The following is a 14222-nucleotide window of genomic DNA, read 5'->3' as shown; positions in this document are numbered from 1 at the left end:
AAGGTGTGAACTCATGCATGTTACATTTCTAAGCTATATGTACGTTACCCTTACTATTTTGTGCTCAAGTATATGCATGGACTATAAAGGGAGTATTATGAAGACAAGATGTAAGTCATTTACCATGATCTCTATTATATAAGGGAAGGGGGGAGCAATGGTGTCCTCTTTTGAATGCCTATTTTGCCCTCTTCTCTTTCTAAATTACAAAGGGAATGTCAAAATCAAAATTGACACTCAAATAAAACTACTGAAAATTAATTTACAACACTCACTCACAAATTACTTAAAAGAAGAAACTTTACAAACCACGTTATAAAAATCACGCAAATCAATCAAATAATCAGGAAACTTTATTAAAACTTAAAATTAACATACAAACTAAAACTAATAACCTAGAACGTCAATACATACAAAAATATTACAAAAATTTACTTACAAATAAATATTTTCAAGAACCATTCACAATTAATAGTGGGTCATGATAGAAAATAGAGGTGCATTTGCAATGAAATCAGATCAGAATTTAGAAGTTAGACAAGGAAAAAAATTATTTACTTTTTTATAGTGTTTCCTATATATATATAATGAAACTTTTACATATATTTGGACCTATCTTTTTCTATTATATAATAACGATTAATTATCAAGGTAAAAAGGTTTATGTAAAATATCATTCAAGAATTAAAGTACAACATATCTCTATTATATAAGGGAAGGGAGAGCTATGGTGTCCTCGAATGAAGAGACTATGTTACCCCCCTCCCATTCTAAATTACAAATTCAATTACAAATCAAAGGGAGCTTCAAACAAAAATACCAAAAATATAATTATAATAATCACTCACAAGTCAACTAAAATCATAAAATTGCATAATTTACGTTATGCAAATCACTAAATTGAGGAAACTTTACAAAAACATAAAAATTCACTTACAAACTACAACCTATGAAAAAATTGACTTGAAATCAATTAAAAAATTATAATATCAGAAATACTAAATAAATTCAATAAAATTTCTATATTGTTCATAGATTTTAACTTTGAAAAGTAAAAAAAAAAGACAAAAAGAATGGTGAGAGACTTAAGTGACAAAAACTAAACCAATCAAATTTTACAACTAAGAACAATTATACTTCGTATGTCTAATGTTCAAAAAATTCAAGTTTTTGTTTCGAAAAAAATTCGAGTTTATGTTTGAAAAAAATTCGAGTTTCTGTTTCGAAAAAAATTGAAGAACGCATCGCGTGCAAAAAATTCTAGTGTGTAATATATGAACATCTACACAACATGGAGTTAGTCAATTATTGTACTTTATGAGACTAAGGGTTTTATTTTGTGTAGCACACTCAACAAATTCTAGACATTCCTAGTTCTAAGCGAATTTTCTTAAATTTGTCTCTAGGAAGTGGTTTGGTCAAAATGCCAGTTATTTGATTTTCAGTAGATACAAATTCAACATTGACAAGACCTTTTTCAACATTGTCCTTGAGAAAATGATGCCTAATGTGTATATGTTTGATTCTTGAATGTTGAACTGGATCCTTGGAAATGCAAATAACACTAGTATTATCACAGTAGATAGGAACACACTTAAAATTAATACCAAAGTCTCTTAATTGTTGTTTGATCTAGAGGACATGGGAATAGCTTGCAGCAGCTGCCCAATACTCTGTTTCTACAATAGACAAGGCATTTGTGTTCTGTTTCTTTGAGCTCCATGAAACCAAGCTTGTTCCTAGTTATTGAACAATGCGTGATGTGCTTTTGCAGTTAACCAAGTCTCCAGCATAATCCGCATCCGAATAACTTACATGATCAAAAATATCACTTTGAGTATAGAACAAACATAAGTCATCACTTCCTTTCATAATCCGCATCCGAATAACTTACAAGCAAGATCAAAAATATCACTTTGAGTACAGAACAAACATAAGTCATCACTTCCTTTCATATACCTAAGAATTCTCTTAACTGCCATTAAGTGAGATGCTTTGGGATTTGATTGCAATCTCGCACATAAACCATCATTTGCATCGGATCTGGGTCCGAGGAATCTCGCAATCTATAGCTATATGCGTCGGATGAAGAGCAAAGCGCAACGCAAATTCTTAGCCCAGCACCACACCAAGCAACAACCATGGGCCATTTGTGTTGAATGGTGGACAACGTGTGACGCAGATAAGGCTTATTTGTGTCGGATATTATCCTCCATCTGATGCAAATTGCCCTTTTTTAAAAAAAAATTATAAAAACAACCCACAATCAAACAGAAACCTCCAAAAAAAAAAAATTGAAATCAAAGAACTAATAAACAATAAAGAAAGAATGGAAAATCAAAGAAAACTAATAAACAATAAAGAAAGAATTCATAAAAATACTTGGAATCTTAGAACATATATAATGCAACAATTCATTAAAAAGAATCTATCAATAACTAATATAGTACAAAAAGATTGTACATTACCTAACTCACCCACTTCCAGATTTTGGATCTTCATTCAAATCTTGATCTTAGTTCTCGTTCTTATAATTCGAACAAATGTACCAGCAGCGATTAAGACACAAACAAAAATGAAAAATGAGGAGGTCTTCATGAAATAGATCTGGAAAACTTAAGACAGGGATAATGAAAAATTAAGACACAAACGAAAAAAAAGAGAAAAGTTATCGCATTTTTCGCCGGAACACTCGCTTGATCGATGAAGGAAAACGTTGCTTGATTAATCACTCACTTGATTTTGGTTCAGATTAGAGGAAAGGAGGTGGGAAGTTGGGTGGGAGAAGTGTCCTTGAAGAAGAAGGAATAGAGAGAGAATGGGGTGGGAGTTGGTGGGAGAGCGGTTATTGGGATTTTGGTTTCAGATTAGAGGAAATGAGGTGGGAAGTAGGGTTTGGAGAAATATGGGGAGTGGGAGAGTTTTAAAAAGTTATGGGCCATTTGCGCCGCGTTGGAAATCTTAAACTATGCAAATGATTCTGTAATGATGATATGTGTCGCGTCTCATGGTCCATCTGACGCACATGACTTAATAAGGGATCCAAGTCATCAGCTTTAGACGAAAACGACTTGCATCGCATACCATAAGCATGCGAGGCAAAATCATGAGATCCAACCATGTGCGTCACACAGTAGTTGTTTTTGACGCGAATCATATTCGTCATCTGCATCGCGTCCTGATCACTGTTCGACGCAAATGAGCCTACCTACCATCTGTTGTCATTTTTCGTGTCGCATTATGTTCTCTTATGTGGGACACAAATAGACTCTTCTTAAGCATTTGCGTCAATGCTTCTAGCGTACGACGCACATACACTGACGCAAATTTGCATTGCTCCACTAGTTTAGTTTAATTACGTCCTACTTTTTGACAATATATTTTCCTTATTATGATTTTAAGACTGTTAAAATGTTTAAGATTTACTAAAAGTACATTATTTTTATAAAAGAAAAAGAACATAAAATGAAAATGTTGACTTTCTCCATCTCCCACCATTCTTCTTCCTTCACCTGGCAACCAAACACAAACCTCGGAATTTTTCTTCACCCCTCAATGAACCGACCTACTCTACCAAGTCCATTGTTTTTCTTTAAGTTGCTAGAATGCCCATCCATGGTTTTGCGAATTCCATCAAACTAGCTCAAGGTTTTCGAGTTTCTATCTAGAAGCCTCGACAATGGTTATAAATAGCCATGTTCATCACTTGAACCATTCACTCACTAGCACCCCACCATCTCTAAACCACCGGAAAATTGCCTTGCAATTTGCGGAAACCACCAGCAAAAAAAGTTCCAAATCCCCTTTCTTTACCCCCACACACTCTATCCTCTGCCATACTATTTTTTACTCAATTTGTGCATCTTACGATCTAAATTTTCCCAAACTTCCTAGTTAAAAGTTTTAGTTCTCAAAGAGTTATTGAATTTAGAACTAACAATCATTCGATTCAAAGTTCGAAGTAAGGAGTTATGCCCTACTGAAATTTTCAGTTATTTATGTCTTGTTTCACCTGCACTGCCACTTGTGCTTCGAGTTGCTATTTCGTTGCTGCTACTGCTTTCTTCCTCTTCTTATTTTCCAAAGCCCAAGAGGCAACTCCAAATTTTATGAAGGTAATATTATAGCCCATTATCCTTATAGCTAAAGTTTGTTGTGCATGTACATGTTAAGTTTTGATGATGATAAACAATATGTTTTATAATATGAATGTTTATGATAGCTGTTTAAAAAAGGTTATCAAGCTTCGAAGTAAATGAATGAATGAATGAAGATTTTGAAGAAGACATTGAAGAAATAATAATCAAGATTGTATTCCAAGTTTAGTTATTACTCCCTCCGTTTCCTAAAGATCTTCCCTCTTTCGGTTTAAGGGTGTTTCCAAAAGATCTTCCCCCTTTTGCTTTATTCCTTATTTGGCAAAACAAATTTCCCTATTTACCCTCTCATGTCACTATCATATGGTCCACCATTACATTATTAATTCAATTTTACTCCCTTTCTCTCTCCTACTTTAACCCCTTTTTATTTGTTTATTTATTTTAACCCCTTTTTTTCTCATACTTTGCTCACACCATGCCCCACACAACTTGATTTTCCTTGGTATCTGTAGGAACAGTAAGTGGGAAGATCTTTAGGAAACGGAGGGAGTATATGCTAATGTAATATGTTAGAATTATGTGATATATTGTATGCCAAGTATAGAAATATGAGGAGTCTATTATGAACCCCCCACCATATTAAAAAAATTAAATTAATTTTAGTGTCTAGCTCGGCGGAAAATGTCAAGCTCTTTGGAACATGTCAAGCTTCCCTGCCCTTCAACGGAGGAAATTGATGAGAGAGAGTGTGGGTTAACTATGCATCTAGCAAGTTTGATTTAATTAATCTTTGCATCTGTTTTCGAACACTAGAACAAATTATAACCAAAATATGGGAACTAGGGTAGGGTTGGATGCAAAGGAAATGGAAAATGAAAGGATAGAGGGAAAGAGAAGCGAAAATGAGGTATTTTTGTATAAAAATACAGGGTGTTACTAGGTAAAATTAGGATGGAAAATAGTATAACTCTTGGTTCATATCTATATCTATATCTATATCTATATCTATATCTATATCTATATCTATATCTATATATAAAGCTAAGTTTATTATGCCTATGTGTCAAGCTAATATACATCATGCCAAATGTCGTCTTCTCATGTGGCTTCAAAATTAAATTGCCACGTGTAGATTGATAAACAGCTAATGCTTATGTGTTTATTGCATACCGCTCTAACACGTGTCATAATCTTTATAACTAGGCAAGAAGAATCAGTAAATTAATTACAATATTTCGAATTAGGAAATATTGTTATAATGTTCCTTAAATCAAGCAAAGAATCATATACTAAATTAATGGCTTAGAACAAATTGTCGTATATCATTCAAAATTAACAGCCTTGATTGGAATCAATCATAGTAGTGTTTTGCCTACTATATAATAGAATCCTCCAACATCATTACAATACATCACTTTTTTTTCTTAATATTGCAATGTAATTCAGGACTTTCGGGAGTTAGACTTTTTACTTAGGAATTCACACATTGACAAATATAACAAGAAAAAACTATAGTTAGAGAGTTTGTACCCAACAGCATTTCATCATTATCAGTTTCAGTTCTTGATAAGCATTCAGTTAGGTCTTAAATAATAATAATAAGTTATTAAATAATAATAAATTATTTGATAAATAAATTAGGATATGGATTGAACTGAACTGATCGCAATTGAATTGAACTCAACTAAACTGATTGTAATTAAACTAAACTGAATCGAACTGAACTGAAAATAAGCTGGGGAATATCAGACCCTTCCTCCAATTTTGTGTTATAATACGTGTAGTGAAGGATGTGATTGAATAATATGGTTACTCTGTTCAGTTGTTGTTGTAGCCTCATAAATAGAAAAGGGTTCTAACCAACAGACTATGTCTATAAATTTATTTATCTTTTTTCAACAAGGTGCATATATAAAAAGATTGATATATAATATCTACTAAAAGAACTAAAGTGATGAAGGCCTGAAGGGTCTTATTTTGACTGCTTTTTAGATCTACAAATTAGATAAACTAATAAATAGGCAAATACAATATCTTAAATTTATAAATTTAAAAGTTAATTTACACATACATCCTTAGATTTTTGTACCATGTACTCTCTCCGTTTCAAAATATAAGGCATGTATGATGTTCAAGGTTAGACTTTAACCGCTAATTACTCTCAATCTATATTGATAAAAAAAAATTTAGAAAATAATCTTATTATAGTATTTTTCGAGACAGATCCAATGGTATAATTTTTATAATTTTTGTTTACCATATTATGAGAGATATTTTTGGTCAAAACAAATTTTTGTAAAGCATGAATGCCTTATATTTTGAAACGGATGGAGTACTTGGCAAATATTACAATAATTACATGATGTTCTTATAAAAAAAAAATACATGGTGTTTATTTTCCCAAAGTGATCCTAATACTACCTCCTTTTTTTTAGATGTAACATTTGATAAATATGATCTACCCACTAAAAAGACAAATGTTGCATATATAGAAAACAAAAAAAGTATATAGTACTTTGAGTGTTATGTAACCTTATTTCCTGAAAAGCCATTAACTAATTCGTAATACAAAAAGAAATTGATATTTTTTATAAATAACATGCTTGTCGTTCTTTCGCAAAATAAGGCTCACTATGTACTAATATTTACTATTATAATGAAAGTTAGAATTTTAATCTGGTGGGTAAGAAATATATTAAGGTGGTCATTTGAGCTGCATAAATATTGGTACGGTGTATGAAAATTATTCTTTATCAAGATCAGATGGCCGACGAAATTGAACCTGATACAATTTTATAGGGCAGATGAAGAGAATTGGTTTTGGAGTTCCTGAAGTAAAGGAATAATATCCTTAATGAACTAAATCAAGTTGTTGTAACAACAAATCTTAAGATTATTGTAAGTGTATCTTAACTAACCTTATCTTCACATAAGTTATTATCATTAAGTCCCACTAAATCTCTTGGGTTATCTCATATAGTTATACAAGTTATAGTTTATGGTTATGCTGCAGATATATATTGTACTGAATTAATTCAATACAAATAAGCTTTTTTCATTTTTTGATAAGAACACAAAGCTTTCCATAACTCTTACATCTGAAACTCACATTTTATGATAATGAACTGATGGAGGTTTCCAAAATATACTTTATAAAGAGATTCCATATTAGAATTAGAAATATTGTATATATAGTTAGTGATCTTTTAATCATTATTATTGAATCATTATCAATAACATATCTTATTTCATAATTTTGTATGGTGTACCTAGAATATAAAATTATCAATATTTTTTCCGATAGTGGTAGCAATATAGTGAAGTAATATACAATGATTAGCAAGACATATAAAAAATATATATCATATGTACAAATTGGTGTGCTAATTTTGCATGTTCTTTCCCACTTTCAAATGAAACAACAAATACTGTGTGCTCTGGATAAATAATAAATTTATTGTCAAACCAATTCACTTAATTTTAATCAAAATATATCACTTTTTTAAGTCAAAGTGGGTCATTTTACAAGTTTAAAGAGATATTTCAAGCAAAGTGTGTAACTTTTAATCTTAAATGGGTCACTTCTAGATTAATAAAATTGACATATTTAAGGCAAAAATGTACTCCCATCTCATAATAATTTACAGTATATCTGTCTTACTAAAGAATTTGTATAAATAAATTAGTCAATCAATATCTTTTAGTATATATATCTAATCAACAAAAAACTTCCCATGTATTTTATCATGACATTAGCTACATCAGCCACAAAATGCACGGGCCGGGTCATAAGCTGATTTTAAAATATATTTTATTACACAATATGATTATAAAAACTTTAAATCATGAGCTAATATTCAGACCATGATTTTAGGATAAACATCCTAAAATAAAAATTAATAAAACAAAATATTTTCGCGCGTTAATGTGTTTTTTTTGTTTCATTTACGTATTTATAGATGTATATATCACAATTGTAAGATTTTTAAACTTCAAAATGTTGTAACAAAGGATTTGTATATATCATCTAATATGATTTTATATTTTATATTCTTTTAACATTAAATACATGAATTTTAATAATTATGGATCCAATAAATTTGGAACAAAAACAACTACTTAATAAATAAAACAATTCCCGTGCACTATGGACTGGTCCAAATTATATCTAAATAAAACCTCCCGTGCATTTTTGCACGGGTTAAAAGCTAGTTGTTTAATATAGGAAGCTAGAATTTTTAGGAATTGAAATTTTTTGGTGTTGTTTGGTTGACAAATTTATGGGAAGTAGAAATTCTTAGGAAGTTCCACTTCCTCTAAAGTGGAGGATATTACTTATTTAAGGGGACCTAGGTACGTGAAAATTCCCATGAGAATTTTTATATCTCATGAATCACCAAACACCATTTAGTAATTCTTAGGAACTACAATTACATGGGAACATATATTTCCAAGGAATTACACTCCCTTCATTCAACCAAATACTCCCTCCGTTTCCTAAAGATCTTCCCACTTACTGTTCCTACATATACCAAGGAAAATCAAGTTGTGTGGGGCATGGTGTGAGTAAAGTAGGAGAGAGAAAGGGGTTAAGATAAATAAACAAATAAAAAGTGGTTAAAGTAGCTGAGAGAAAAGGAGTAAAATTGAATTAATAATATAATAGTGGACCATATGATAGTGACATGAGAGGGTAAATAGGGAAATTTGTTTTGCCAAATAAGGAATAAAGCAAAAGAGGGAAGATCTTTTGGAAACACCCTTAAACGGAAAGAGGGAAGATTTTTAGAAAACGGAGGGAGTAAGCACTAAATGCATTGTACATCCAGTGCACACTGCACAATCGTTATTGAAAATAAAAACATTAAAGAATTTTTTTAAAAAGAATTGTCAGGAGAAACCTCAAACATTAAGTCAATGCCAGAAATATATGTCAACTCCATCGTCATCAGGTTTTTTCTGACAAAGTTTTTTAGGTTTAAGATTTTTCTTAACAAAAAATATTTTAAAATGTTTTTTTATGATGAAAAGTTGTTTATATAAGGTTGTTTCTGATAAATTTTCTAAACATTAATGCATAAAATTTCTTTCTTTAGACAAATCAGACAACTGTTTTTCCCACTCAGATCTCGCATTAACCAGCACATTCATCCCAAATTTAGCAACTCCATCTTTTTTTCCTTTGTCAAAACCATTTCTAATGTGTATCCAACTCTTTTTTTTCCTTTTTCCTATGTAACTTAAACAATTCTTTTTTTTATCTCTCTCGTCTCCAAAAACAAATTTAAGTATACATGCCTAAATACAAGTTAAAATTTGCAGAGAATATAATTAATTAGGGTTTACAATCTTATAAATTTCCATGGAATCACAACAATGGTGGAGTGAAGGTATATGGAACGAAACAAAGATTTTGTGCGAAGAAGTACAACCACATAAAATATACAGGGCTTTTTGGGAACATCAATTATATCCTCTAGATTCTTACTCGTCAATTCTCTTATGTAATCTTGCTATAATCTTGAGCGTAACTATCACGACATGGTTCTTCCTTAAACCTCTTCGCATGCCTTTCACGTCCCAGATGATTGTAAGTTTCTATATTTCCCTAGAATTATAAGCCTTTCCTTTCTTTTTTTTTGATAGGATAAGTCTTTTTCTTTCGTGTCAATAATTTATTTCATGTATGTCGCGCTTTGCCAATTGACTCCATCTTGTTGGGATTAAGGCTCTGGCATTATTGTTACGTATGAATTAACTTTCAACAAGACTTGAACATGTGGCCTTTTGCAATTATACATGACATGATTATAATCTCAAACAACTTTTAATCCTGTTTTAAGTGTCCACATTATTATATTTGTACTTTGTAAATGTTGAGTTTTCTTAATATATTTTAATGGAAATGAAAAAAATGCATATTAAGTTCGTAAAACAGTACCAACTCGGAGCAACTCCCAGACCTAAATACTAGTTTATATTTTATGACTACCAATTAATATTATTAGTGAATTTTTCTAATAGAAAATCAATGCAAATTGTGCATTACATATGAGTACAATGTCAAAATGAATATTTCATTAACATTTTCTCTTTGTTCTCATCTATGATAAATGACAATTGACAGGGCGGCGTGATTATGACGGGATTAATATTTTCAAATCGAGAATTTGAGTATCACACATTGCTTCCACCAACAGTTGTATTCATATTAAGAACTATATCATTTTATGGCTTTATATTTCATTTATTCATGTTGGGAGTAGAAACCAACATGAGTATAATCATAAGGAGGATAGAAAAGAAATCTTTAGTCATTGGTATCACTGGTTCTTTATGCTCTTTTGCACTTGGCATTGCTGCATTTTACCTTACATCAACCGAGTTCGAACTAGCTCGCCACAATAAACAAACGTTTAAAGGACTAATAGGTTTGATGACTCTAAATGCACAATCCTTCTTCATGGTTACATGTAACAACCTAAATGATCTTGGTATAAGCAATTCGGACATCGGTCGTTTAGCTTCGTCAATATCCTTGATCCTTGATCTATCTATATTGGTATTCAATTTCATCATGCTTGTGATTTTACCACCTTTCATTTCCGGCGGCAACGATGTCAAGAGATCTTTGATCATTTTAGGCTACTATGCTATAGTATTCTTCATTATTAGGCCACTTTTGTTGTTCATTTTAAGTCAAACTCCTGAAGGAAGGGACATGAAAAACACCCACTTTATGTACATATTTTTGATTGTGCTAATGGTAGCTGGATTTGGAGAAGTTTTGGATGAAAAGTTTGCAGTATTTTTCTTTGCATTGTCTTTACCAGAATATCCATTATCGTCGGTTTTTTCTGAGAAATTGGAAACCATTACTTCGGCTGTTTTCTTCCCTGTTTATTGTGCAACACAAGGACTACAAACTAACTTTTACTCTCTAACAAAGAGATCTTTAGAGATTGAGTTTGTTTTGATTGTGGGTTATATTGGCAAGTTTTGTGGAACCACCCTTTCTTCAAGGCTTTTTGGTGTTCCAATTTGGAATTCTGTGGCCCTTTCTCTCATTGTTTGTTCTAAAGGCTTATTGGATGTTGTCTCACTTGCGCTTTGGAGAGATAAAGATGTATGTTGTTTTTAATCACTTCTTTCTCTTTATATTTATTTTAATTGTTGATTAAAACTGATTTTTATTAATCATATGAACTTTTCGTGGTACTACGTTATAAGTACCTGTGGTAAGGATAGCACCCTTCCAACCTCAAGGTTGGGGGTTCAATCCCCACTAGAGGCACTTTGAGAGTAGGGATTCCTTTACTATCAAGTGTCTGGCCCATTAAGACCCGAGCGGGGTCTGGACAGCCTCTTCTTACCAAAAAAAAAAAAAAAAGTACATGTGTTTTTATCTTTTGTGATAAGTACTTGAGATTTTGATTTGATTCCTACTAATCAAAGCTAATTTTAATAATCTGAATTGGATTTTGCGAATTTGTACTGATTTTAACTCCAAGATTATTTGCTAACACATACATTTTTTTGGTTGTTGATGAAATTGCAGTTGCTAGATGTGGAGGAGTACACATTAGCTATAACCCACTTTTTGATAACAACAGGAGCACTAATGCCTCTAGCAAGGCATTTCTATGAACCACTTAGTCAATATGCTTCACTTTTTAGACGAAATTTGACAGACTCCACCAACAATAATGGTACATTTCAGACATTGACATGCCTTCATAAGGAGGATAATCTACCCGGAATCATACGCCTTATTGAGGCTTTTCACCCTTCACGAACGAGGCCGATTCCTGTGATTTCTCTCCAACTCATGCCACTATCTGGTCATTGCACCATGCCTATCATGGCACCCTTAGAGCAAGTTAAATCAATGGCTATCTTTCGATCAAAGCTCGCTTATTCCAATCGTGTGGTTGAAGCTTTCATAAACCTTGAGCGTCAGTCCAAAGGCTACACCCGCCTTAAACACTACGTAGCCATGTCTTCGTTCGAAAGTATGCATAATGATATATGTAGCCTTGTTTATCAAAGAGGGGTAAGTCTACTTATTCTACCATTCCACATGCATGTACAATGGACTAAAGTCGGAAAGATCGTTGAAGATTCATCTCAATCCATACGAGAAGTTAATAGATTGGTGCTCGAAAAGGCACCGTGTTCTATTGGAATGTTGCTTGATAGAGGTGATCCTCATCTTGGTATCGCGCAAACTTCTATCTATCAAGTTGCAATTATCTTCATAGGAGGATCAGATGATCTTGAAGCTCTTGCATTTATAAGACTTCTTGGTAGTCATCCTAATGTTAGGGTAGTTGTCATTTGGTTGAAGTCATCAATAAAGGATGATAACAAAAATGATGCTTTAGATTATGATACAATAATGAGCTTTCAAGCTCCCAAGAAGTCTAAGGACAACGAGACAACGATGACATTAAAGGAAGTGGTGGTGAACGATGGCTCGGATACAACTAACATTTTGCTATCAATGAATGATGTTGTTGATTTAGTTGTAGTAGGAAGACACCATGACTCAAATTGTGTCCCTTTGCATGGGCTTTCTCTTGACGGATGGTATGAGTATCCAGAGTTGGGAATTCTTGGTGACTTGTTAGCTACATCAGATTTTGGATTCTCAGTTTTAGTTGTTCAAAAGGAGCCAAAAGATGATTTAGTACTTGATAATCCAAAATTCACAGTATAATAATTGTTTAAGAAGCTTCATCATTACAAATTTAAAGGAGTACACAAGTAATCTCAAAGGTCACAATGCTAACAGGTTCGTAACTATTATGAACATATTTTTGTTGTACTTCCTTTGCATTCCGAATAAGTTAAATACTTCTCTCTTTTGTGAATTTTTTTTTGAGAGAAGTGTTATCTATTTCAGAAGGGGGAAGTATATAGTACATTGAACTGAAAATTTGATATATTCATTTATATTCTTCTAAAGTTTATGTATTCTTTCTTAGTTGTAATCAGGTGTACCATTCGAGAGTGAGATGTTTTCAGCATTGATAAATGGGCCAAGCCTAAAGTGAATATGGATTTTACTAAATGATACCTGTTTTTTGACAACTACGACATTAATGCTTAAATGAGCCAAGCTTTAGCGTTGTCTACCCAACAATTGCTGGTGGAAACCTACGAAGAGGCCCGACAAAAATTTAATTTTCATGAGAAGCAAGACACTTGAATTATCTTGCAATCTAGTTTCCAGTGAGCTTCCCAAATAAAGTTTTGACTTTGGACGTAGTTTTTATGGAAACTAGTTGTTAGCATGACTATTTTTGTCATTTTTGCTATTTTTTATTGTAAATATCATTAAACATAGAGTTGCAACTTATAGGATCAAGAGTTAAAGAGAGAGGGGGTAGGGATTGGTGTGAAAGTTATCAGTAGGTATTCCTTCCGTCCCATAATATAGTGCCTATTTCATTTTTGGTGGGTCAATTTAAAATCTTTGACCGAATATTCTCATTTGTATATATATAAAAACATATTCATGTGAGATCTTGTTAGATTCGTCTCAATGTGTAGTTTCATAATATCAACTTTTTATATTTTTTATTAATGCGAAATTGAAGACATTAAAGGTCAAAGTTACATTTTAGAGACCGTGTAAAAAAGAAACAAGCACTATATTATGGGACGGAGGGAGTCTTTTACTGTTGGTTGTACTGCTCAGCATACTGTGTTTGGGTGCAAAGTTGTATGCCTAGCACTTTTAGGTTGTAAATAAATTTGGTTTGTCTTGGTTATAAGATTTCTTCCTTACAAAAAAAACACATATACTGCGTTATTTTGTTTGTTCAAATTAAAACTAAATATTGTCCCCGTTCCATAATAAGTGAAACACTTCTCTATGCGAATCAAATGAAAATAGTACAAAGTAAAAAAAATATATATGTAACTTATGTAAATCAAATTAACTATGATACACAGGTTTTTTTTGACATCCACAATAGTATTGCTTAAAATCTAATTTTGAATAACCTTCATTGCTATTTCTCCAAATTTAGCCGCTGAGTGGCTGACAAAAAATAGTATGTCAGGAATGAAAATATACTGTCCCCGTTCCATAATAAAGGAAACACTTCTCTATGC

The 14222-nt window shown here is 32.1% G+C and overlaps 1 protein-coding gene across 3 annotated transcripts; it reads left to right on the top strand.

Annotated features, from left to right (window-relative positions):
* Window positions 1–3732: 3732 nt before the first annotated feature.
* Window positions 3733–13626, top strand: LOC104894068 (cation/H(+) antiporter 14). 3 transcript variants are annotated; one of them, XM_057395197.1, is made up of 4 exons: window positions 3733–4115; window positions 10228–11226; window positions 11659–12894; window positions 13088–13626. In XM_057395197.1, exons 1-3 carry the CDS (start codon window positions 3999–4001, stop codon window positions 12817–12819), a joined length of 2277 nt encoding a protein of 758 aa, XP_057251180.1. In that variant the 5' UTR covers window positions 3733–3998; the 3' UTR covers window positions 12820–12894; window positions 13088–13626. The 3 variants fall into 3 exon arrangements, with proteins under 3 accessions (XP_057251180.1, XP_057251181.1, XP_057251182.1); XM_057395199.1 differs by lacking the exon at window positions 3733–4115 and adding an exon at window positions 4122–9690; XM_057395198.1 differs by having other exon boundaries at window positions 11659–13626.
* The last annotated feature ends 596 nt before the right edge of the window (window positions 13627–14222 follow it).

The sequence above is a fragment of the Beta vulgaris genome, chromosome 5, assembly GCF_026745355.1.
Source record: "Beta vulgaris subsp. vulgaris cultivar EL10 chromosome 5, EL10.2, whole genome shotgun sequence".
In the NCBI taxonomy this organism is placed as follows: Eukaryota; Viridiplantae; Streptophyta; class Magnoliopsida; order Caryophyllales; family Amaranthaceae; genus Beta; species Beta vulgaris.
This window is presented reverse-complemented; position numbering and strand designations above follow the sequence as displayed.

What these genes read in the sequence shown, in the direction of transcription:
- LOC104894068 (XM_057395199.1), top strand. Translation starts at nt 9,463, where the DNA reads ATGGAATCACAACAATGGTGGAGTGAAGGTATATGGAACGAAACAAAG. An exon ending in CTTTCACGTCCCAGATGATT is followed by an intron (nt 9,691 to 10,227) that starts GTAAGTTTCTAT and finishes GACAATTGACAG; the next exon opens with GGCGGCGTGATTATGACGGG. An exon ending in CGCTTTGGAGAGATAAAGAT is followed by an intron (nt 11,227 to 11,658) that starts GTATGTTGTTTT and finishes ATGAAATTGCAG; the next exon opens with TTGCTAGATGTGGAGGAGTA.